The following is a 26,413-nucleotide window of genomic DNA, read 5'->3' as shown; positions in this document are numbered from 1 at the left end:
ATATCTCTGATGGGCACGGATGAAAAAATTTGAAATTTGGCTAAATGTTAGCCCCTAGCAAGTAGAATAAGGAGTAAAAATTTGGAGTTGCAGACTTACGTCATATAGGAGTTACAGGCCTGAAAAAATGGTCAAAAATCAAAATGGTCAAAATTTGAGCGTTTGCGGGCATAGTAATTAAAATTCAAATAAACTGTCTAATGAAATAAAAATTAATCCATTTTCACCAGATTTCACAATGAATACAAATTTATACAGGGTTGGCCAAAGAAAAGAGTTCACCTTGATATTTGGCAGTTATTAGATTTTAAGGGAATGCCGAAACAGGTCGATTTTTATTTTTAAATTACAATTGTTTTATATATATTTCATACGTCTCCATGACGTGTCATCGTCAGTGACGTCATCCACCTGGGCGTGATGACGTAATTGATTATTGTTTTAATGGTAATAGGGGTCGTATGTTATCTCATTTGAAAGAGTGTTCAATTCTCTGTTCAGTAGTATAAACAATAATATAATTATTTATACAGGGTGGCCAAAAAATAATTTTTGAATTAAATTAATTGACACAAAAAGTAGAATTTATGTAATTTATTTAACTCAAAATACATTTTATTGCTGTCATAAAATTGAAAAAAATATATTATTTCGCAAATAAACATTGCTTTTCGCTTAAATTAAATGTCCAAACTGTCAAGAGGTAAGTGGGAGGCTGTTTGTGATTTAAGTTAAGCGAAAAGAAATGTTTATTTGTGAAATAAACATTTTTTCTATTTTCTGACAGCAGTACAATGTATTTTTAGTTGCCATTCGCATTTAAAAAAAAAACATTGATTACATCATCACGCTCTGATGGATGACGTCACGTAATATGAAATATATCCCAAAAAGTTGCAATATATAAAAATAAAAATGGACCTATTTCGGCATTTCCTTAAAATCTAATAGGTAACTATTGCCAAATATCGAGGTGGCCTCTTTTCTTTGGCCCACCCTGTATAAATTTATATTCATTGTGAAATCTGGTGAAAATAGATTAATTTTTATTTCATTTGACAGTTTATTTGAATTTTAATTACCCTGCCCGCAAACGCTCAAATTGTGACCATTTTGATTTTTGACCATTTTTTCAGGCCTGTAACTACTATATGACGTAAGTCTGCAACTTCAAATTTTTACTCCTTATTCTACTTGCTAGGGGCTAACATTTAGCCAAATTTCAAATTTTTTAATCCGTGCCCATCAGAGATATAAGGGGTCAAACTTTGAGATTTTTCAAAAAATTACGTTTTTGAGATTTTTTTTTTTTTGAAAAAATTTACTCAAGTCTCAAAGCTCAAACTTTTTTATTTAACCTTTAACTACACGCGCTGGCGTACTTTGTACGCCAGATATAAGAATTCTACTGGAAATATCTTTAAAAATTTAATTTTTGACCTTGCTTATTTTTCTAACCTATCACTGGAATGTGCTTTACAATTTGGTTTTAGTTTCGTTATAATCGGCGTTCTGGAAAGATCGTAATTTACATTTTATTATTTGTTGTTTCCGGTGGTGGACAATATACCCCAGGATTATATTACTATAAGTCGTAATATAAGTACATATTTTAATTGTTTTTTAGTCATTATGGCAAAAAATATATTTTTCTTTGTAAACAATACTTTTTCTCCTGTAAAAAATCACATTTAAAAAATTTTTTATTAGTAATTTTATTTATCATGGAATCCAGTTATTAAATGATTCCAGTTATAAATCCCAATTGGCTTACTGAAAAGGAACTCCAAGTATTCACTGATGCCGAATAAGGTTTATAACAAACAACTAAGTGTATTTTTTCTAAAAAAAATAAACAAATCCGCTGTTTTTAAGTGTATTTTCTTGTGGCGTACAAAGTACGCCACGCGTGTAGTTATGTTATAACTTGATGCGCGGGTAGTTAAAGGTTAAAGTATGTACGTATGTCTTTTGCAGAAAAAAATTACAAACCATTATCGGCTTGCCTTATGCTTCAAACTCTCAAAAAGTTTACCTCTTCAAACTTTGAGGTTTGTTTAAGGCCTTAAGGGTAGTTTGCAATTAAATAATGCTATAGGCCGTTTTTTTAGAGCATACTTTTCTAAAAAGTTTTATTTTTGATTTATTGTTCTAGGACAAACCTCAGTTAAAATATTGGCTAACGAACGAAGCCATGTTTTCCGTGAAAATGATCGATACGCTTTAACAAAAATGGCCGTCATCGGCAAACTAAATTTTTTAAAAATAAAATAACTGGAATTCTGTACTCTCTATGGACTGAAGTTGAAGAGGTAGAAAAATAAAAAATATTAAAAACAGTCAAGCAACCACCTTTGGACCACTTGGCTTGGATTGACCCTAACAGATCGTACACAGTCCTACACCGGTAAAAACTCATATTAGGGGAGTCAATTAGATCGAAAACTTGCATTGTTTCGGAACAAATCAAACAAGCTTATATTTTTCTAAAACCTATTTTGTTGGTTTATAAATATGTTAAAGTAAAAAAGTTCTACTCACAGATTTAGCCGCTAATTGTTTATTAATTGTTTAAATAATAAAAGCTGTTTTGTATAAACAATTTTAAAAATATCGGTGAATTCATCATTTTACCTCAATAAAAAATGTTTCTATTTTGTTTTTGATTATGCCGAATCTGAATCTGATCATTAATTGTTATTTAATAAATTCAAAAAAATTATATTGAGCTGTTAAACAGTATGTCTGCGGAACTTGGAACCATATGCCTTTTTAACTAATATTTTTCGGTTTCTGTATTACATTTTTTTTTACTTTTCTTAATTTTCTTAAAAAGAAGTTTTTAATTTCCTTCTCAAAATAAAATAGTTTAGTGCATCTAGTGCCATAAGACTACATCTTAAGCTTTAAAAAAACACCTATAAAACTGTAATATATACCTTTAAATGTAAGTATTATCCTCTTAAAGTAGTAGCAGTTGTGTAAAACTACGAAGTTTTCAAAAATTACATTTTTCGAGGAGACGTCGTATCATTTGAATTAAATTTTTGAGATTGTTTTTGAAGAAACATCGTTTGGTAAGATGTTTGAAAAGTAAATTGTGTAAGTTTTAGATTTTTATAAGTAAAATTGTAATAGTAACACTTTTTGAAATAATTTAACAAAAACTTCATGTAAGTCCCACTTTCCGCCCACGCTGGACTTATGCACATATTTTTTTCTTTGTAATATAACTATAAGATAGTTTTAAAGTTTGTCTTTGATTTTCATTTTGTAAAATTTAATTTCATCAATTAGTTAAAAAGTTATGTGAAATTAACTCAAGTGAGCGCTTCGCCGAAAGCTGCGATACAGTGTACCAATGTATGTGAGAGGGGCGATTCGAGCGTTATAAATAAAAAATTATGATTTAATTTTAGAAAAATCTTTATATAAGGTTTTTTTGTGTAAAATTGTCTGAATTTTTCAATGGTGAAGTCAGTTTTTTTCTAAAATTCAAATTTTGTACGTACATTAAAAAAACAACTAATTTCGCAGTTCATTTGTTTAATAAAAAATTAAGCATCCACTTTTTGGAGTAGAACTTTTTGATATGTTGTTTATTATACATTATTTCAAAAAGTTCTATCTTGTTTGATTTTTTCCGTAAGTTAAAACTCCTTTGACTCCACTATATTTACAAAAAATCAAGTCACAAGTACCACGGATAGTGTTTGAAACAATCCTTCATTTATTATCTGCACAAATCTACCCAATGTAAGACTAGGTACTGATGCTGCTTTAGTTAGTGAGACTGTTGTACTTGTGTACTTTCAATCATAACCCAAAATATATTCCAAAAATTTACAATATCTTATCAAAACAGAAAGATGGTTAAGAGATTAAAGTAAATGAAACGATATTCAAAAAAGTATCTTGTTGGAACTTTTTTACCGCGCTGAGCAGATGGGTTATGAATTATTTAAAATTCTCTCATCTTAATTTCCTCGGCATCCTGTATGATTTAAAATTTTTGAAAATCTCGGGATGTTGTAACCAAAGAAAGTATGCCACCTGTTGTCAATCTGGTGTTATGGGAACGATATTTATTGTGGTTTTCTGTGCTACTTCGATTGACACTTACTTTGTTTTTCGGTAGATGGCTCTAATATATCCGTGACATTTCGTTCTTTGCAATTCGGAAAGGCCCAAAGCGTGATGCCTGGGGAAATCGGAGAGAAGAGGATATGGGACTACTGATGAGGAGGAAAAAACCTCCGAAACCGGTATAGGCTCTTCCAGCACTCTCCGATTTAACCAAAGTATTATGCAGCTGCTGCATTTTCGTGTTGCAAATAAATGAAAATGTTTATACATTTTAATTCATTTATTCTTTTGTTGAGTACTAGGAATCTTTCTTGTTGGGACTTTTACCACGCTGAGCAGATGGGTTGTGAATTATTTAAAATTCTTTCATCTGAATTTCCTCGGCATCCTGTATGATTTATAATTTTTGAAAATCTCGGGAGGTTGTAACCAAAGAAAGTATTTCATCTGTTGTCAATCTGGTGGTATGGGAACGATATTTATTGTCGTTTTCTGTGCTACTTCGATTGATAACTTTGTTTTTCGGTATATGGCTCTAGTACATCCGTGACGTTTCGTTCTTTGCAATTCGGAAAGGCCAAAGTGTGATGCCTGGGGAAATCGGAGAGAAGAGGATATGGGACTACTGATGAGGAGGAAAAAACCTCCGAAACCGGTATAGACCCTTCCTGCACTCTCCGATTTAGCAGAGTATTATGCAGCTGCTGCATTTTCGTGTTGCAAAGAAACTGAAAATGTTTATACATTTTAATTCAAAAAAGTAGTCTTACACGGCCGGTGTTCTTTAAATACAAGGTTTGCGATCTTGGGGCGGCGGTCTAGAATTATTATTTCTTCCTGAAGTTTAGTCTGAAAGTTTTCTCCCCCTCCTGCCTTCCTTAAAACGACAACTCGGACTATTGCCTTTGGAAATGTCTGCCTGATAATATATTATGCCCCATATGCATATTAGACGTTATTTATTATTATTATTATCTACAGTCCGTCTAATTTACTTACCGTTGCACGTCATTATCTACGCCAGAGATTAACTTGACATAGTTGCCAAAGTATAAAAAAATCCTGAATCCATTTTAAATCAAATAGATCACATAATTACTGTAAACGTGGATTATACAACAAAACAAATCAATATTCAATGTAAATAAATAAAAACTTAAGAAATAGAGAACAAGAATTTTAGTTATAATCATTTAAGATTTGCAGTGCAAGCGTTTTTGCACTGCATTGTTAATAATTATTAAAAAACGGCTCCGAACTCTTGGGAGAAGCCGATAGGTTTCTTTGTATATGTCTACAATAACAACTAAAAAAGTTGTCAGATACCTCGATTATTCCAAGTAGTGATAAAAGTAGGTGAAATTTATATTTTTATAGTAGATGATCTTTTTATAGTAAAGTAAATAATAAAAACAGTAAATATAATAGAACAGATACTTATAGTAAAGAATATAAACAAATATAAAGTGTCATCACTGCAACTGTCAACTAAATGTTACCAATTTATTCTAAAATGTCACCTTCGTTCGATTATAGTTACAGTGTGTTCCGAACAAATGTGCTTCATAAAAACGCTTTATAATCCATTTATACAAATTAAATGAAACATATTATTGTGTATTTCTTTAGGTTAACATTAATAGAAATTTTCAAATATTATTTCTACGCGTATATAATAAAATATGTCTAGTGGCTGTAATTCCAGTGTACTCGGCAAAATGATTCTAAAAAAGAACACACCTACCGCCAAATATTTCGTGTTGGTATCATGCGACGTCACAGGCTATGACGCGGATGACGTGCAACGGTTAGTAAATTAGACGAAGTATACGTCGTTATAATAGTATATTATAGTTATACAATATCAGACAGAGTAAGAGATCTGTATTTTAATAAAGTAGTTTAAAAGTAAAAATAGTGATTAAGTGACTTACATCTTCAAGTATGAATGACCAATCCTTGTCCTCCAGCTCGTTCGTTCTAGGATCTTTGAAGAGCGTAACCGCAACCTGGTGGTTTTCGGGAACAGGCCAAACTACTAAACCTTTGTACGGGTTTTGCAGAGTTCGTTCCCAGTTCATTGGCACAGAAGTTACTCTTCTCGATCGCCTCGACCATACTAGCAGCAATTTGTGGGGTTCCCTTAAAATAAAATAATAATTTGTTAGTTCAGAAAAGAGTTACTTTTATAATTAATTAAAATTATTGGCTATTATCAAGTTTAAAAAAGTCCAATTTTCCTTTACAAACTAAATACAACCGATTTTAAAGTCGGTAAAAAATACGCAGAATAATAAATCCTCAATAAGTATCCGAAACCGGAATAAGAATAGCCGCCTCTGGCTTTGAATTCATACTCTTGCTTCTTCTTCATCTTCTTCAGGTACTATGTTCGCTGCGAACGTTGGATATTAGCATGGAAATACTAATCTATGCCTACGGCACTTCCGATCCTAACCATTTTCGCAGATTTTGGAGTCACTGGAGTGTCTTCCCCTGTTTGATCGTTGCCTGATGTCTATTCTTCCCTGGATAATCAATTCTAGTGGGCAGTACTTATTAGCGCCATAACAGACGGGCGACTGTGGCCGGCCACTCTGTGGATCCACAAAAGTAGTTTACTGTGGGTTCTTATGCGAGCGACTGTGGCCGGCCACAGGTCTGTGATGCAACGTCCACTTTACATAAGAACCCACGGTCAATCATCGGAAACTACTTTTGTGGATCCACAGAGTGGCCGGCCACAGTCGGACGTCTGTTATCGGCGTAATGTCTCAATATGTGGCTAGGTATCAAAGTTTTCTTTGCCGGAACACCCACATTTCGAATGCTTATAGTTTTTTCCTGTGAGCGTCCAGGTGTCCGCACCATATAATAAGCTCGGCAAAATATAGCATTTTACTCGTAGTTTTAGAAGAAGAGACAAATCCTAGCTTCTGAAAATCTTTTTCATATTGTTAAATGCTGCTCTAGCTCGTTCTATTTCCGCTTTAGTTGCTGTGTCCTGTTCCCATTTTACATTTACAGTGGTGTAGTAATTAGGTATACATGGTTAGTACACTAAGCAGCAAAATTAACGCACCACCTTAAAAATGGGGCATTTTTGATGTCTGTAATTTTCTAAAGCTGTTGTCCGATTTAAGTGATTTTTTCAATATGTTATAGCCTTATTCTTTGTTAATATCGCTGTAATAATAATGTTGCAAAACATGTAAGTTATCATTATATAGCGGGTGTACCAATCATACTGTGTTTTTTTCTAAAAGTTCGGAACACCCTGTGGAATATTTTAGCATTTATAAAATACTGAAATTAAAACCTAAGTATAGCCTCAGGTTTTCTTAACATTTTGTTTCTTGATTATTCATTTGCTTATATTGGAAAATACAGAAATTAGGTACCTACTTAAACAACTAGAGTCCTTTTCATGAGCATTTTTCAGTGCGTCGCAGTTTTTCGATTTCTTTCTAGCGCATTAAATTGTATGTAACAGAAAAAAGGCACGTCTGTGATTACAGACATTTATATCATTTATTCTAGTTGTCAATAGATGGCGTTATAATCGAAGAAAAAATTATTTACGAATTATATAATATATCTACGAATACAACCTGTACAATTTATAAGACTATACAAATAAAAGAAAATACCATTTTATAAATGCAATAAACACAATTGATTTGTTTTTATACCAAATTGCAAATAAAATGTGACAACTGTCACAGATTTAACTGTCAGATTTAACTAAAATGTCATGTTAGAATAAATGTCATAAATACGTATTATCCAGGTATTATCACGGACTTACCTTTTTTCTATCATTTGTGATTAGTGTTGCCAGGTCCGATTTGTTTTTAATCGGTACATAAGCAAAAACAAATCGGGATTTAGGGTTGTAGATCGGGACAAATAAACAATAGCCAAGTAAATGACCGTTTTGGAGTGTAATTTTCAGAGTCAACTCAGAATTGCATGAAAATCTGGTTTTAGGTTCTACTTACTTCAAAGTTGAAATTGAAATGTCTACTTCAAAGTTGAAATTGTACCGTTGTTTGCTTTTACTTGGGAGTGACAGTTACAGTTACCCGTATTTGGGTAAAAACGTGCGTTTAAAGTAAGTCTCAAAATGTATCAACTTTTGTTCTATATAATTTTTAAACTAAGTCAATACTTTTCGAGTAATTTTATCGAAAAAAATATTCTTAGCAAAAATGTAGCTGTTAAAAAAGCAAAAAAAAATTGTATGTTCAGAAAGTCTATAAAACCAGTAAAAGCAAAGTTGTAGCTCATCAAAAATACGTTCTTATTTGTCAAATTCCAAATCGAATTTTTCAATTTGAAATAACCAAAAAATTAAGCAATTTTCGGGCAAAACCTATTAAAATTTTAAGTGTTTAAAAAAATCTTTAATTTTGTTTTATATAAAAGTCTCTAGCATTAAAACTAAGTGAGTTACGCTCAAAATAAAGTTGGCCCCTTTTTTTGGTAAAAGAAAATCGTAAAAATCTCCCCCTATTTAGCACCGTAAAAATAAATTAATCGTTACTGCTTTACCATTTACTTTACATGTGTATTATTTATACGATTTGTAAGTCTTACCGGTTGGAAGTGCTTAGTTTTGAAAAAAATTGGTTTTATAGTAAAAAAAATTTCCAAAATATTGGAAAATGCCCTTTTTTAAAATAACTTAAAAATTATTAGGGATACTAAAAATCTTAAGGAGTAAAAAGTAGGTAGGTTTTGCTTTTATAAATATGATAGATTTATTTTGTTTTTCTGTAAGACAAAAATTGGTTAAACTATGGCTGTTCATGTTCATATTTTGCATATACTCGTGATTAGTGACTCGTTCATTCCGTTTAAGTCATGTAAAAAATACATAAGTAAAGTAAATTGTTTGTAAAGCTTTAACGATTAATTTAATTTGGGGTGCTAAGTAGGGGGAGATTTTCACGATTTTTTTATCAAAAGAAAGGAGTCAACTTGATTTTGAGCATAACTCGCTTAGTTTTTATGCTAGAAACTTTTTTAAAACATAAAAATAAAGCTTTAATAAAACAGTTTTAATTGGTTTTTCCCGAAAAGTGCTTCTTTTCTTGGTTATTTCACGTTGAAATATTTGATTTGGAATTTGACGAATAAGAACTTATTTTTCATGAGCTACTGCTTTTGTTGGTCTATAGACTATACGAATTCACAATTGTTTTCTTTTTTTTATATTACCTATGCTACATTTTTGCTAAGAATATTTTTTCGATCAAATACTTACTCTTTGAGTTATTTGTGAAAATCGTCTGAAAACGTGTTTTTTTTTGTCGAAAAATAAACATTTTCAATCGTAAATAACTCGAAAAGTTTTAACTAAGTTAAAATTTTATAGAACTAAAATTGTTTAGAATTAGCCAATTTATCCATCTCCGGACTTATTTTAAACGAGCGGTGTTTCACCCCCAACTAGGGGTGACTGTCACCCCCCGAGTAAAAGCAACCAACGGCACAAGCCGTCCAAATTTTCATGCAATTCGGAGTTGATCCTGAAAATACACGGTATCGCCGTATTGTATTTAATCCTAAATAATAATAATCAGACGAACTTACAAAAAAAATCGTAGATTAAGTAAATTACATATTTATCTTTTATTAAAATTAAATTTTTTATTCGATTTTGCCGCTTTTAGGAGTGCCTTGTTTTTATAACATAGTTATAAAATTCACTGCAAGTCCTCCTGAAATTAGTTTTCGTGGGTGAAAATCGGGACATTTAGTGTCCCGATCAGGTACAAATCGGTACGCGTCCCCAGACCCCTGAAAATCGGGACGTCCCGCGCAAATCGGGACACCTGGTAACGCTATTTGTGATGCACTGAAAAATGCTCATGAAAAGGACTCTAGCCATGTTTTTCGTCAATAAATCCTCATTTTCTGCTTAGTTTAAAAACCACGCCTAAGTAGGCTATGAGAAGTTAACAATTTGATAAATGTCAAACTGTTAACAGTCAAAATGTGTCTGTTTTGTTGTGAAAATTAGTAGATTTATTATTTAAAATTTCAATTAAGTCAGTAATTGTTTTTGTTGTTTGGTGAAAATGGAACGCGCTACTCGGTTTGGTCGGCAAGATGATCACGCTGTTATGTTAAGTTTCTATATTCTATTTATTTAACTCGAGTACAATTAATGCAGACATAATGTATACTTTAACGAATTAAAGAATATGTTTAACAAAAATTAAACATCAACTTTATTCGCATACCAAGTTCATGTTATTGATGAGATTTATTTGAAAATAATATGCCTATAAAAGTTCTACGAATCGGCTCGCTAAAAAACCTGAAAATTTTCAAGAAAAGCTGTGTAACCTTTATGCATTTCTAAGAACCTTCTCAATTTAATTTATTTATTGACTTCATGTTATTGAATTTTTACTCTAATTCTGTCACAGACTTTATAGAAAGTTTATATATCTGTGTATAATTTGGAAATATTTCAACAGCCGGTGTACCGGAAACAAGGGCATTGTATCTATACTAGGGACAGTTCTGTTAACGACAAATAATCTAAAAGATAAACAACCTCTACTAAATTTCACCCATGCGGACCAATTTACATAATGACGTAGAGGGGTCATTTATAGAAATTTTAAAAATTCTACGATAAATCAACCGAAACCGGACGGGACTGAAATACCAGACTATAAAAAAATCGTAGGAGAAAAGATGAATATGAATCTCCTCAGGAGAGCGGAAAGAATGATTTTTACACAAAACTGATGTAATGTTAAGAAAAAAAAATAGATAAAGATTTTACTAATGTCCATTGTTGTCTGTCCTGAGCAGCTATTTGCCATTGATATACTCCCATTTTGCGTAGATCACTGGCTACTGCGTCCTTCCATCTCTTTCTTGGGCGACCAACTGATCTTTTGCCATCGGGCCTTTCCCAGAATGTGGCGTTCAGAAGTCTTTCGTCCCTCGATCTTAGCACGTGGCCCGCCCAACTTATTCGGTTTGCTTTAATGTAGCGTGCTATGTTTTCATCTCCATATACTGTCTGGAGTTCATCATTGTGTCTTCTTCTCCATTCTCCTGTTGTTGCTTCTTTGCAATGCCCATATATAGTCCGCAGTATCTTTTTTTAAGTACCAGTAATTTTGTCGTTTCCTGCTGGTTCAGAGTCCATGTCTCTCTTCCATACGTTATTGTAGGATGAATTATTGTCTTATATACTCTTATTTTTGCTGGTCTTGAAGAGTATTTTTGATTTAAGTACGGTCATTAATGAGTAATATGCCCTGTTTCCTGCAATGATCCTGGCTGCCACGTCCTTTTCATATTTATTTTCAGATGTTATGATCACTCCCAGGTACCTACTTGAATTCTTTGACGACTTCAAAGTTGTATTCATTAATTATTAAATTTTGTCTAATAACCCTTGGTCTTGGATTCTTCGTAGCCACCATGTACTTGGTCTTGTTCTCGTTGACCTTAAGACCAACTTCCTTGGCTCCATTCTCGAATAGGGTAAAAACTTATTTTGCATCTCTGGTGGATTGTGCAATTGTGTCCACGTCATCCGCAAAGGTCAATATTATTTTGATCCTTGGGCGGCAAATCCGTTTGTCAGTTGTGGCTGAGCTTTCCTTACTGCATGTTCCAGTGCGAAGTTAAACAGCAGGGGGGGCGAGAAAATCTCCTTGTCTAAGCCCGGTGTCAATGAGGAATTCCCCGACGTGGTGCTGCCAATTCTGATCCGTGCGGAAACGTTCTCCGTGCTCACCTGTGCTAATCGTACCAGCTTTTCAGGTAGTCCCATTTCTACCATTGTCTCTCACAATGCTTCTCTGCTAACAGAATCGTAAGCTTGTTTAAAGTCCACGAAGATTTCCCAGTTTTTTTCCAACACCTGGCGTAGGACGAAGATCTGGTCTATGGTCGACCTTCCCAGTCTGAATCCGCTTTGGTAGTCGCCTATTATTTCCTCTGCGTATGGAGTTAGTCTTCTAAACAGTATTATGGATATAATTTTGTATGTTGTATTGACTAACGATATTCCTCTATAGTTCCGACACATTTGTTTGTCTCCCTTCTTGTGGATAGGCACTATATGGCTTTCATGTCAGTGTTTCGGTATTTCTTCTCTTTCCCAGACTTCTCTTATAAGATGATATATCTCAGGGTGGAGCTTTTCTCCCCCCTTTTTAGTATGTACTGTATAACGTCTGGGCCTGCGGCTTTATGGTTTTTTAGGGACGAAATTGCGGACTTATTATTTATAATAATTATTTTTCCATCTACCTCTACCGAAAGTATACTTTTCCGGATCTGATTGTAGGGAGCAAAGTTGTACTTTTCCTCCCTAGGGAGGAAAAGTAAAAGTGACGTCATGGTATTTCATTCATGAAATATAACTTATTGACGCCCTGTACAATATCTATTTTCTATTACGTAAGTATCTATAGATTTTAACGTTTATTTATAAAACACCCCGTATTTTGCAGAATGGTAAAAAAAAGTAAATTGATATTTTGATTTAACAATGTTTACATTAATAATTTGACTTATATTTGACAGTTGACAGTTATAGTGTACCTACTTGTTAGTTTTAGTTCTAATAAATTTTGTTGGTTAGTTACATAAATAAATACAGTTGAGTCCGCGAGTCTTTACCCGTGCGTCATTAATACCTGAAGAGATAAAACACAAACTTTTTATCTAGCATCGTTCTCTTCCACGCATGAAACTCATGACAAACCAGCTGCCGTTTGTTATTAAGTAACAACACATGCTATTTTTATGAACCATCTAGACTCAGTGCATTAAAAAGAGGTAGGTAGAAAAAAAGACGATTCGGTATGTTTTCATATTTTAAGCACAATTTGTTTGACGTTTCTGCTTTGTTTACTTTTGTGGCTGTCAGTCAGTTGAATTTTTTGCGGTTTTTGTCGAATTTTTGCGTTTTGAAGTTTCTTTATATTACACAAACAGTTGTTTTCACAACTAATTTTATATTGGGCTTTGAAATTTTAAGGTAAATAATTATATTTTGGCAATTAATATTTAACAACATACAAAGCTAACGTCATTCACACAGTAAAGAAATTATTGTGTTTAGATTTCCGTCAAAGTAAATAAAATAACCAAAATAAAATATGTTATTGAATTTTTTTATAAATTGTTTATTTATTTATAAATCAATAATAATAAAAGAATTTATTTGAGGAAGGTGGAAAAACCAAATGTATAACATGGGAGTAAAGTGCCTTTTCCTCCCTTGTTATACAAATAGCTAAGTGTTACTGCTTATAAAATTATATTTATTGTTATTATTATTTCTACTTTGCTGTCTAATTTTTAAAGGTTTTAACAATTTAGTGTTTTAACAGAAATAGTATATTACATACCTAGCGGGAAAGTACTATATTTCAGCCGAGCGCACAGTGGGCCAGAAAATGCAAAAAGCGGTCAAAAATCTGAAAATGGGCTGAAGGGCTTTAAAATTGTAGTCTTTTAAAGGAAAAAATAATAAAAAAAATTAAACTACCCAGGCGTAACTTTTAGGGGGGCCATAAGGTTAATAATTACATTGAGTAGACTTTTCGATCTTTATGCAATTAATTGTTTATATGGTTAAAAAATATTAACAAAATAAAATGAATTACCGTAAAATACGTTACTTGTTACTAAGTATAGTAAGATTATAAATTATTTAGGTACAAATTCGAAAAAACTTAGAGAAATTTATCAAAATATGTTTGGTAATAGGTATAAAAATAAAAATTCCGCTCTGTAACAAGTTTATTAGCTTCTAAATAAATAAACAAGGGCGGATCCAGAAAAGTCTCAAGGGGGGGCATAGCGATAGAAAAATCTAGCAAGGGAGGGGGTAAAAATGGCATGAAATAAAGTCTATTTAAAATCTAATATATTAGTGCTTAAAAGATTATACTTATAACTTACTTTGATATACTTAAATACTAAAATTTAATTTTTAACTTTATAATCAGTTCAAAATGTGAATCCCAAGGGGGGTATGGGCCCCTGGGCCCCCTTAGATCCGCCCTTGTAAATACAATAGTATGCTTACCACTAAAAATCTACGTCGCTCGCGCTGTCGTCTTCCTCGTCGGATGAAGAAACTTGGCGGCTTTCCATATTAAGTTGTAGAGCTCTAAGAGAATCTGCTTCCATTGATTCTAACGAGGGCGCCTTCAACAAGGATACAACTTCAGAAGATATGTTTGAACTTTTTCGGAGTGGGTACTGCCGCAAAGATGAAATTACTGGATCTGAAGTTATAAGGAGCCTGTTTAACAAATCTTGATTTCCTGATATTCTCGAAATTTTTCGTGTATGTTTCTCCCTAAAACTTTTGAGATCCTTATTTCTTGATTCTTGGGCTTCTTCTGACAATTGACCGATAGGCAGAATAGCCTCCTTGATTACTATGGCTCCATGGAGTAATATTTTATGCACGCTAGAAGGCATATAATACCATGAATATTTAGCGACATACAGTTTTGCGGTTTCCAAACAATACTCTTCAAAAGCTCGCACATCGATTGCATAGCCACAAGATAAGGTGCGTAATATAATACCAAATCGCATAATGACATCTTTATCTATGCCAGTAATTTCACTAGACAGTGAGGGGTCAGCAAAAAATCGTCGAGCTGTGTTGCCGTCATTAGTAGTTCCACTACCTCCACTCTTAGGTATATCCACAAGCAAACCTGTTCTGTCTCTGAAAATTTGTTGTATGGTACGTTTCTTGTTTTCAAAAACTGCTCTGTTGTTACTTCCTCGAATTTGCCAAACTTTAACTTCTAATCTATAGGAAATGTGCAGCAAACATTCGAAAAACCTGATCCAGGCATGTAGAGTTGACAATCCAAATTTCAAATTTTCTTGGACAACTTCCCTCTTTAATAGTTTTTCGATGTCATTCATTTGTTTGGGGGTTGCTTTACATATATAACATGTTTGTGAAGAAGCTGTTTCCGTTATTGCATTACACACTTTGCCGTCTATCATCGTCATCACACAAACATGAGAAACTGCAATTTCTTCACTATCCAGCATACCAATAGTGGGTTGAAGTTCTGAAATTTGATTTTCTATATATGATGTCTCCTGTACCGTCAGCTCTTTCGTTTCTTTCTTAAACTGAAAGCGTATAGGTCTACAAAATCGAGTTGACGATGGACGGGGATTTTGCCACACAATAATTTTATCTTGTCCAGGTTGCTCCGCATATAACTGTAATGGCACTATGGATGTAAGAAATAAATCGCCATCACCAAAACTATTATCGGAGAAAAGTTGCTTGTATTGTGAATGACCGGTGCTTCCATCGCATCCCCATTTCAGCAACAGTTTCAAATTCTTTAGAAGTTCAGTTGATAATGAACGAAGAACTGGTTTTTGCAATTCTACTATCCGTTTAACTGTATGATCTAAGAGGTCCTGTAATAATATTTCTGCACATGACTCACTTACAGTTTGTCCTTCTTTTCGGGGATAGCAGCGTAATTTTGCTTCTCGAAGCTTGTGATAAGACGGATATATATCAGCAAAATGTTCTTTTGCTATTCGTCTGTGAACAAGATATGAATGTTTGGTATCTTTTGATTCAATCATTACTGATAGCGCTTCATCTGGGGTGAGTGGAATTATTTTTTTTGACTTCTGAGTTTTCTGCCAAGCTGTCCTAATTTTACCGGCTCGAGTCGGAGTCAAAAGTGCTTCAGAGACAAGTTTTGCGGCATCGTCTTTTCCTTCAGTCTTTAGTTTTCTCCTTGCAGCTAAAGTAAGCTCCTCGGTTTCGAACGTCGATGACAGCTTTGAAGTCTTTCGACGTTTTGATCTTACACTACTCGCAGAAAATTCTTTGCTTGGACGACCACGCCTACCTCCAGATGAAGTTCCTGGTTGTGGCTCAGCATTCGGATCAATTTCTAATCCAGTTTCTTCAAATACACATACACTTAACCACGCTGTATTATTTTTCACAAATCTATCCGTTTTTCTCCCACATTGATCAAGCTTTGCATAAACGACGTTGCAAAACTTTGAAGTGAAAATCCTCATTTTTAACATGGCGTCTGCATCATTTTCAATTTTGTAGTGTCTCACCAAATACTTGAACAGATATTCTGTGCGACTGGAACGTTGTAACTTATCCTTTTCATACAAAACGTCAAACAGTTGCCTTCTGGTGACCATTTTCACTGTGAAAAATATAGAAAAACATTACATAAAAAAAATTTTTTGAAGACGCAAATGAAATAAGACTTACAACCACCATTACGAACAAACTTAACTATATTCTCTATCAAGGTAAATAAAGTAACGCAACAAGAAAATAGAAATTACTAGGTGTTACATTTTAAATAACAAAATAAAATGTGCTGTTATGGTTACAGAATACATTCGTTGGATATGGTTCATGCATATCGATAAGCAAAACCAAAATATCTCAAAAAGGCGCTTGAAGGCGCCTATCAAATTTTAGTATGTTATTAGGGAATGATCAAGCTATTTTTTTAATATTTTTTCAAAGCCGGATCGGATCGGAAAATATGTTATATCTCAACATAATTTTAAAGTATAATATAAAATTTTCAATAAAATCGACTACATAGTAATTATATCTATATGTATACTAATTTAACTTTGATTCATAAGTATTTATATAACATGAAAATACATACCTTGAGAAAGTTTTCTGTACAATTAACCACTTGAGTCAGACACTTTATAACACACATTCACTAGTTGACATTTAGTAGTACACTAAATGAATGTTCGCAAAGAAATGATCCTAACACAAAAGTCTGGTTTTGAGAACCGATGGCTGCCGCAATATGCCTTCTACCTGCTTCAAATTCTAGGAAAACATTATTTATCTATTTCTCGGAGTACCTACAAATTCTGAAAGCCAGACTAATACTTTCATCGAAATCGATTTATGGCCGCTTTTTGAATTTTTCGGCCCACTGTGGAGCGGCAAGGTAGCGGCAAACTACAGACGCGAGGTTAGAATGAGTTCCCGCGAGGTTTGTATACTATTTTACTCACAATCGGTTAGTAGTTTATGGATTTCTAATACTCACAATCTAACAATAATAATTTCGTTTCAAATATCTGCATCCATTTTCATTATGTGATAAGATGAATTATTTTAAGTAACCTGTGAGATCGTTGCTAGGTAACAAAACAAGTTTGTTGAATCTGACATTTAGGCGATACACGACGCCATTAATTGTACATATAATTTTGAGCAACACGGTCTTACTTTAACCGTTAATGGTAATCATAATTCCAATGTAACTATTAATATTTAGAATTCCAAATAGTTTTCTTTTTGTTATTGTTGTTGTTGTTTCTCAATTAAATAAATGTTGAGTGGATTCTATTCTTTCTAAACCATCTTTTAATAAAAAATGACATTGACATTTGCAGGTAGAAAAGTGACAGATGCTAGCCGGGAAAGTACTTTCCCGGCTAGCTGGGAAAGTAAAGTAAGTAATAAGTCGCTTCCTGATTACTTCAAAGGTTAGAAATCCATAAATTACTAACCGATTGAGAATAAAATTATTTTTCAATATTTTTTATTTTCTTCCTTGTATTACATTACACCAAAACCAGATATATCTTTGTAAATCTATTAAAGGTCGATATCTTACCTTCGCAATGGAAGTATGATACTCGATACACTCCTGTTTACCTCAATCAAGGTGAAGCGTGAACCAGTTTTTGTTACAACAATTGTTTCTTTATCTCAACAATTACATATCTAAATACAAAAGTAACTGAAGTGTAGCTAGGCTCGCTACCGAAATATGAAAATGCAATAAAAACAAAATACATACCACGATGGTACGTGTTCGAATTTACACAAGTACTTACTCCTTCCATCTTTGTATTAAACAAAATACCTGTTTTCGTATTTGCTTATATTTTTGTTTCTTTCTTTGGCTAAGGCCACACACGCGATAATTTACGCCGCCGTAAGAGCCATAAAATGAAGCGCGAAAATAGGTCTCACGATGAGAGTAGTAGATGGCCAGATTGAGCTGTAAAATATCGCGCAGCAACATCGAACGAGCCCGTCTTTGGCGTCGCACAGTGGTTCCAAATGCTGAAAATGTGGTCATGAGGCAAAAAAAGGAGTTCCTATTTAGGGATTTTCATGTTTACAGTTGTTTTCTCATACTATCGTAGAGTCCTAATATGCAGGTATGACGATTAGACTAGATGTATTTTGGTTCAAAACTCAGGAACAAGTGGGTCATGTCCGGGGTTATTTTGGTCGGCAGAGAAAGTGAAAAAGAACGCTATATTGAAAACGCTGTAAAACGTTTTGTGGTTTATCAATTTTATCGTTGTGAATCAGATTCTTCTTTTTTAAGTATGTAGTAATGTAAGATGTAACTTAAATCAACATTTATTATCAATAAATGCCTTAAATTTGTTAATGCATAAATAGTGAAAATATACTTAAAATAATTAAAATTTTGTAAAGATGCATTCAAAAAGTACAAAATTCTGCATAATTCTGCGACTAATGTTTATTAATCTTAAAGTATATAGTACGGAGATACAGAATCACTTTTGTTTAACTGCCTATAACTGCCTATATATTACTGGCAGTTGTTTGAATACAAAAGTGGGAAATGACGCATATTACATAATTCTGGCGATTGTTGAGTATGTATGGGCAGTTGTACATAAGTAATAGGTTCTGAATATTTTACTTCATAAATAAAATGTATTGGTAATCAGAAGTTTCAAAAGTCCCTTATAATACAAAATTTTAAACAAAAATGCGGCTAAAATAAAATATTCGAGTTTCTTCGAGTCTCACTAAAATCGTCCATATTGTATCCGCCATTTTGTTTAAAAAAAAGTAAAGTTAGATTTGTAATCAGCGACCTTAACCTACCAAATTTGGCAAAAAAATTTCCTTTTTGATTGATATTTTCAATTTCTTTCCGGCCTGTTGAATCCGCCATTTTGTTATTCAGAAAAAATAATGCCAGATTCGTAATCAGCGATGCCAAAAACCCTTAAGAACGAAAGTAATTCCAAAATATATAAACAATATACGCTTTTAAAGATTCATGACCATGTTTTCGGCGTTTGGAACCACTGTGCGTCGTGTCACAAACGAAGGATGAATTCATTTTATTAGCCGTCGCGTAGTGCACGAAACAAAAAATAAACACCAAGATAAGATACCTAGTATGCAATGTACTGAACGAAATTTGTAGCCACTAGCATTTGCAGTTCATCTAGTCACAACAACGACCAAAAACTTGTATTTTCATCTCGCGACACGCCGTAATTTATTACATCCCCGTCTGGCCATGCTTTTTACAGCGCTTACTGCCGCTTAATTTTAGATCGCTTACTGCTCTTAGGCTAAGGCCACACACGCGATAATTTACGGCGGCGTAAGAACCGTAAAATGAAGAGCGAAAATGGGTCCCACAGTGAGAGTAGTAGATGACCAGACTGAGCTGTAAAATATCGCGCAGCAACATCGAACGGGCCCATCTTTGGGGTCGTGTCGCAAACGAAGGGACGAAATAATTTTATTAGCCGTCGCGTCGCGTAGTGTCAATTCAGTTGCTTAGAGCATGTTTAATCATTATTATAAAGGCTTTTTATTTTAATTAGGTCTTCTTCAAGCTAGCATGCGTGGTAAACTGATTCTGTTGAGCGCATGGAAGTCTCCCAAAGTGTTAAGTCGATTAAAAACATAATAACAGAAGCCAATAAAATTGGGACTTAAAATAAATGAAGGAAAGACAAAGTATATGATAATGGGAGAGATCCAGAAAAAAATAAAATCATAGTACAAATAGATGAAGAAAAAACATACCCGTTCAAAAAAGTCAAAGAATTTAATTACCTGGGAGCCAAAATAGATGAAAATTGTCATGAGGAAGGGGAGATAAAGGCAAGAATAGCTAAAGGAAATAAAAAGTATGGAGCATTATGTACATTAATGAAATCTAAATACGTATCAAAAAAAAAACAAAAATCAGAATTTATAAGACTGTTATCAGACCTACAGTAACATACGCATGCGAAACATGGGTGCTAAAAAAATCAGAAACAGACCTTTTAGAAAGATGGGAGATAAAAATGCAAAGAGCAATTATGGAGGTGTGAAAATAAAAGGTCAGTAGAGAAGAAGAACCAAGAAAGAATTGGAAGAACTATATAGGGTGAGGCAGATAACTGGCCTATTAGAAATATATCGAGAACTAAAGACAACAGAATTATGAAAATTGGAATGAAGAGGTTTTGAGGAGTGATCTATTTAATGAAAATATTTTCACCTATTTACTACTTCCGGTTATACCGGAAGTTGCTTATAACTTCGTTTTTTTTTAAATGGGACACCCTGTATGTTTTTACATTTTTGGATTCTCCTCGATGTCTACTTTCTTAAAATATGAGATTTGTAATATTATACAGGAAAGATAATTACGTTTTTTCTTAATTTCGTAGCAACATTCACACCCTGTAGAATTGTAGTAGTTTGACATCAAAAACTCTGTTTATGTTTAAATGGTTTTTAATATAGTCTACTATTGTTAAAATTTGTTAGTATAGCTAATTTTTTAATTGTAGTATACAGGGTTGGTCGAAACTCGGAATGAGTATTTTCTGAGTTTTCTTAAATGGAACACCCTATATTTTAGTATTGTAATGAAATAATATTTTATGGTACTTTTTGATTTCTTAAGTATTCCCTATACCTAGCTTCTTCTATTTGTGCTTAATTGTTAATTGAACCAACGATCTTAACTACGTAGTTATTTTAATAGCTCAACCATTATTGCTAATTTTAAGGATCCGTCTAGATTAATGTGTATTTATTTCCGAAAAATTATTTGTGATTGACTATTTTCACGGCCAACCTAATCAAATTTCATGTATTTTTTGTTGAAATTAATGTTTGGCTTGAATCACCAATAACTCACAAATTAAAGCAGTTAGGTATAGGGAATGCTTAAGAAATAAAAAAGAAGCATAATACATCATTTCATTACAGTACTAAAATACAGGGTGTTCTATTTTAGAAAACTCAAAAAATACTCTTTCCGAGTTACGACCAACCCTGTATAGTAAAATTCAATATTTAGCTATACTAACAATTTTTAACAATAGTAGACTATATTAAAAACCATTTGAACATAAATAGAGTTTTTGATGTCAAACTACTACAATTCTACAGGGTGTGAATGTTGCTACGAAATTAAGAAAAAAAACGTAATTATCTTTTAAACTACCCTGTATAACATTACAAAACCTCATATTTTAAGAAAGAAGACATCGAGGAGAATCCAACAATTGAAAAATATACAGGGTGTTCCATTTAAAAAAACGAAGTTATAAGACACTTCCGGTATAACCAGAAGTAGCAAATCGAGGAAAATATTTTCATTAAATAGATCACTCTTCAAAACCCCTTCATTCCAATTTTCATAATTCTGTAGGCTTTAGTTCTTGAGATATTTCTAATAAGACTTTTATCTGCCTCACCCTGTATAAAGAGCCAACGATAACGAAGACGATCAAAGCACAGAGAATACGATATTTGGGGCACATCGAGAGAATGGGAAGTAAAAGAATGCCAAAAATGGTACTCTCACGAAAACCAATACAAAGGAGAAAGAAAGGCAGGCCAAGAAAAAGATGAAAGGACGGTGTGTACGAAGGCTGAAGAAAAGTACATTGAGAGATGGAATGAACTAGCATTGTACAGAAGGAGATGGAGGGAGGTGGTGAAGGAGTGTATAAAAAAACTGAAGTGTAATTAAATAAAATTTATAAGACTAAAATAAAATGTAATCAGGAATGTAAACATTTTAGCCCTAGACCTACAAGGCATGTTGAGCTTAATAAATAAATATAACCTACAAAAGTCGAGATATAATACTGTACAGTCGAGATACATCGTCTGCATGAAGTTAATATTTATAGTCAAACACTATTCAGAGCTGACCTCTTTGCACAAGTAATCACGCTGTAGGATAAGAGTGTTGTCATGAATATTAAGACTATGAAAATTGCCAACTGCTCTAGATTTGGCCATCATCCAGATTCGCGTCAAATAAAAATATGGAGATGATCGGGAAATGTAGAACGTTTGAGACATGTCCAGGACATGTCCTCTTGTTCTTAGTATGATTACATCCTGGTCAGTATGGTTTTAGGAAAGGTAGATCAACAGAAGATGCAATAAATAAAGTATTTGAAATAGTAAACGAAAGCATAAAAAAGTATGTTTTAATGATCTTTATAGACGTGTCTGGGGCTTTTGACACTCTTTGGTGGCCGTCATTCTTTGAAAGACTTCGAAGAATGAGATGTCCAAAGAATCTGTACGGAAGTCTCAGAAACTACTGTCAAGACCGATATGCAAGCCTAAGCTGTCCAACAGGAAAAAAGACAAAACATATCACAAAAGGATGTCCACAAGGATCAGTTTGTGGACCTATGTTCTGGGATGTAATGCTAGAGGAACTGTTGGAACAATTGACTATAGATCCTGAAGTGCTTGGAAGCATAGCATATGCAGATGATTTGTTGTTGATCATAGATGCAAACTCAAGAAGAGAATTAGAAAATAAATCAAATGAAGTATTAATAAGAGTAAATGATTGGATGAATAAAGTAAAATTAACAATATCAGATTCAAAAACAACATATAGTTTAATAAAAGGAAATTTAGAAAGAGATCCAATTATAAAAATTAGAGGGAAAACAATAAAAAGAAAAATGGAAACAAGATATTTAGGTATTATAATAGACGAACAAAAATTATTTACAAAACACATGAATTGTGTCTGTGAAAAGGCAACAAAGATCATGCATAGCATTTCTAGTCTAGCACAGAAGGAATAAAGAATTTCGTTCCGACAGATGAGAATATACCTAAGTACAATACTTGCATCAATTGTAGGGTACGGTTCAAGTGTATGGGCACATAGATTAATAAATAAAAAAAATGCAGAAAAATTAAATAGAGCTCAGAGAGGATTTCTTGTAAGAATGACGGGAGCATTTGGAACAACTGCAACACAGGCACTCACAGTTTTAACTGGAGTAATGCCAATGCATTTAGAAACACAAAAAAGAGCATGTAATTATTGGCTAAAAAAAGAAAAATACGAAAAAATAATACAAATAATAGGATTAGATATAAGAAATAAAAGAGAATTAAAAGAAATAATAAATAGAAAAAGACAAAATGAATGGGAAAATTCAACAAAATCTAGACGTTTATACAATTTTATACCAATATTAGAAAACATTCCAAATTATTTTAATCCAAAACAAGGTTTAATACACTTTTTAACAGGACATGGACTGTACCCAACATATTTGGAAAGATTTAAATTAAAAGATGATGCATATTGTGAATGTGGAGAACTAGGTACACCAGAACATATAGTGTTACATTGTGAAAATACTATAGAAAATGAAGAACATAGATAAATGAGAAGAAGATTAGAAAGAATTGAAATAAGAGATATATTACAAAATGAAGAATATTTTGAAATATTAAACAATCTCACACAAATAAAATCTAAAAAACAACAAGAAATCTATAATAATAGAAGAAGACAACCAATAATCCAACCCTGATGAAGTTGAGTAAGATAAAGTTAAAATAAATAAAATAAAATATAAATTCAAAAATAGATATTTACAATTATAATAATAATAATTCAATATAAAATAAATAAATAAAAATAATAATTCAATATATAATTCATAAAATTAGAGGCCAGGTCATGTGTAAATAAAAAAAAAAAAAAAAAGTTCCAAATCGGTTCCTAACAGCTTACAGTACCGTGATATCATTCTTCAACCTACTGTAAGTTGGTAAGAATTATCACCTTATACATGATAATTCTCGTCCACATGTCGCATGTATTGTCTCAATCTGACTGATCAACGTGATATATTGCCATGGCCAGCACAATCCTTAGGGTAAGAACAGAACAAGTGGGTCGCGGTGGAGGTGGAGGTCGCGGTCGATGTCGATATCCATGTAAAACAAACACATTGTAGTGAATGGAAGAGAACAGAGCAGGTAAGTCGCGGTGGAGGTTTACCGCGATGCCATCCAGGAGGTTTACATCGATGCTTTTGAAAATAAAATGAGTTTGTTTTACATGGATGTCTACTGCGCGACCTACAAAGATGCTTCCCTGTGATTGGTCCGTTCGAAGCCAAGTTGTCATTACCTGCGCTGAGTTGATACTTTTTATATAATCCCTTTTTGACACAACATCGCAAAAGCACAGTGTTTTTGTCATTCAAATTTCATTAAACTACTTCACTGGATAGTGGTTTTAGCTCGATTGAGCAGCGCAGGTAACCTCCTTGCTATGTGCTGTCGACATCGACCTCGACTTAACTAGTAGCATCCACCGCGACCCACACCTCCACCTCGACCCACTTGTGCAGTTCTTACCCTTAAACCTAAATATTATTGAACATGATGTATGGGTCATGTTTCAATAACAAGTCACTCAACAATGGGCAACATTCACAATACACTTCGCTTCCTAATACTTTCACAACAGAATAGGCAAATTTATCTCACGTGAACATTAACAGTATCATTTTGAGTATGAATTGTAGATAATGTAGAGCTGCAATAAACCAATATGGAGATCACACTTTAGATTACAGTTAATTTATTCAATGCCAAAAATTTTTATAAATCACAAATTTTTATTTTTTTTTACTTATGGATACTTTACTTAGTATTTTGTTTTGTTTGCAATTTGATCGAATTTTACCTTATATTAAAAACGTTGAAGTACTGCAAATTTATTAATAATTATCTAAATTAGATCCAATAAAAGTGTCCTTAAGATTTTTCCGATGTGTGTAATTATTACTGGATGTAAGAAAAATGTACCTATAAACATCAAACGTAACTATAGTTCCAAATACCTATTTAAAGATGAATGATAAAAATGAATTTAAGATCGGAAAGAACTATTCATTGATCCATCTGATCAAGTTGCAATATTAAGACGCCTATGCGAAAGGAGTTTTATTATCAAGAAGAAAAATTAGTATTCGCCTTCGGAATTTTTTTAAATATACATATACTTTTATTTTTTACACCTTTACTCAGTTGTTAAAATTTTGTATAGAGCCTTTTCCAATGAGTTTATAAATATTATCGAAAATACAATTATTGAAAATAAATAAACATAACCTCATAGAATGCAAAGCCCCTTCTTTATTATTGTGCATAAATCAGTCGAATGTCGTAGATATGATAATTCGATATTAACATTTATGAACCTTCGTTGTAATCTTACAAAAAAGGTTCTTTTTATATGCGTACTTCCGTTGTTTTGTCGAGTTTACTTTATAAAAAAATATATTTTATTTAAAGGACTACAAACATTTAGAAAATGAGGAATCTTATCTTTGTTATTATATTGTGTTGAAATGCGTCTGTAAAGAATCTTAATAGAATATTATATTAAAGTTACCTTTGACTATTAGCTTTATGTAAAATCAAAGCTTTATGATTTTTACGGCACCACAAAATAATTAATAAGAGCGATCTAGATATAAAAAAGACAGGTACCTCTGTGAATAGTATTCGAAATATGTACACACACCCAAACGTATATGGAATCATCTGATATTTCTTACTATTTCGTGCGAATTTAAAAAAAAAACGAACACACGGAGTCAAACAATATTTATTTTAAAACAATTTAATAACAAATACATAACAATTAAATAAAACAATAAAGTATTTAACAAACAAATTGAAAGTAGTTGTTTTAAAGTCAATAGCATGCAAAATTTCAATGTAAAACGAATAATGTTTAAGTTGTTTTTATTATTTTTTTTTTGTATTTTATGGTAGTCAGTGTTATCACCTCTAGTCCTTATGCAAGCTTCAGTTTGCGTGGGCACGCTCCTAATCAAATTATCAACATTTTGTTGTGGTAGGTTGCTCCATCCTTTAAAAGCAGCTTGTACTAGCCGTGCGGTGTTTTGTGGATTATCCCGGCGAGCTCTAATTTTTCTTTTAAGCATATCCCACATATACTCTATGAGTTAAGCTCGGGTGAGCAAGCAGGCCATTCCAACAAGGGATACCTTCTGCTTCAATGATGACTGTAGTCACTCTAATGGTATGTAGAGGTCCATTATCATGCAATAAAATTAAATTTTCTCCTGTTGCACCTCTCCAGAGCCTGACTACAGGTTATCAACATACCTGTGAGGAGTTAAAATTGATTGGATGAAAATTAAAGGAGTT

General features: G+C 32.9%; 2 protein-coding genes across 5 annotated transcripts in view; both read right to left on the bottom strand.

The window, feature by feature from the left end:
• Positions 1-26,413, bottom strand: part of LOC114328872 (EH domain-binding protein 1) — a 149,309-nt gene that overhangs the window by 88,842 nt on the left and 34,054 nt on the right. For all 4 annotated transcript variants that reach the window (XM_050655523.1, XM_050655522.1, XM_050655529.1 and 1 more), the window contains one exon: positions 6,021-6,228. In XM_050655523.1, coding sequence (XP_050511480.1) covers positions 6,021-6,228 — 208 coding nt within the window. The remainder of the gene's footprint in view (positions 1-6,020; positions 6,229-26,413) is intronic.
• Positions 13,514-17,082, bottom strand: LOC126887750 (uncharacterized). Its single transcript, XM_050655538.1, has one exon. It carries the CDS (start codon positions 16,303-16,305, stop codon positions 14,170-14,172), a length of 2,136 nt encoding a protein of 711 aa, XP_050511495.1. The 5' UTR covers positions 16,306-17,082; the 3' UTR covers positions 13,514-14,169.

Source organism: Diabrotica virgifera, chromosome 1, assembly GCF_917563875.1.
Source record: "Diabrotica virgifera virgifera chromosome 1, PGI_DIABVI_V3a".
Taxonomy (NCBI): Eukaryota; Metazoa; Arthropoda; class Insecta; order Coleoptera; family Chrysomelidae; genus Diabrotica; species Diabrotica virgifera.
Note: the sequence above shows the minus strand (reverse complement) of the source record. Positions and strands in the feature narration are given on the sequence as shown.

What these genes read in the sequence shown, in the direction of transcription:
- LOC126887750 (XM_050655538.1), bottom strand. Translation starts at nt 16,305, where the DNA reads ATGGTCACCAGAAGGCAACTGTTTGACGTTTTGTATGAAAAGGATAAG.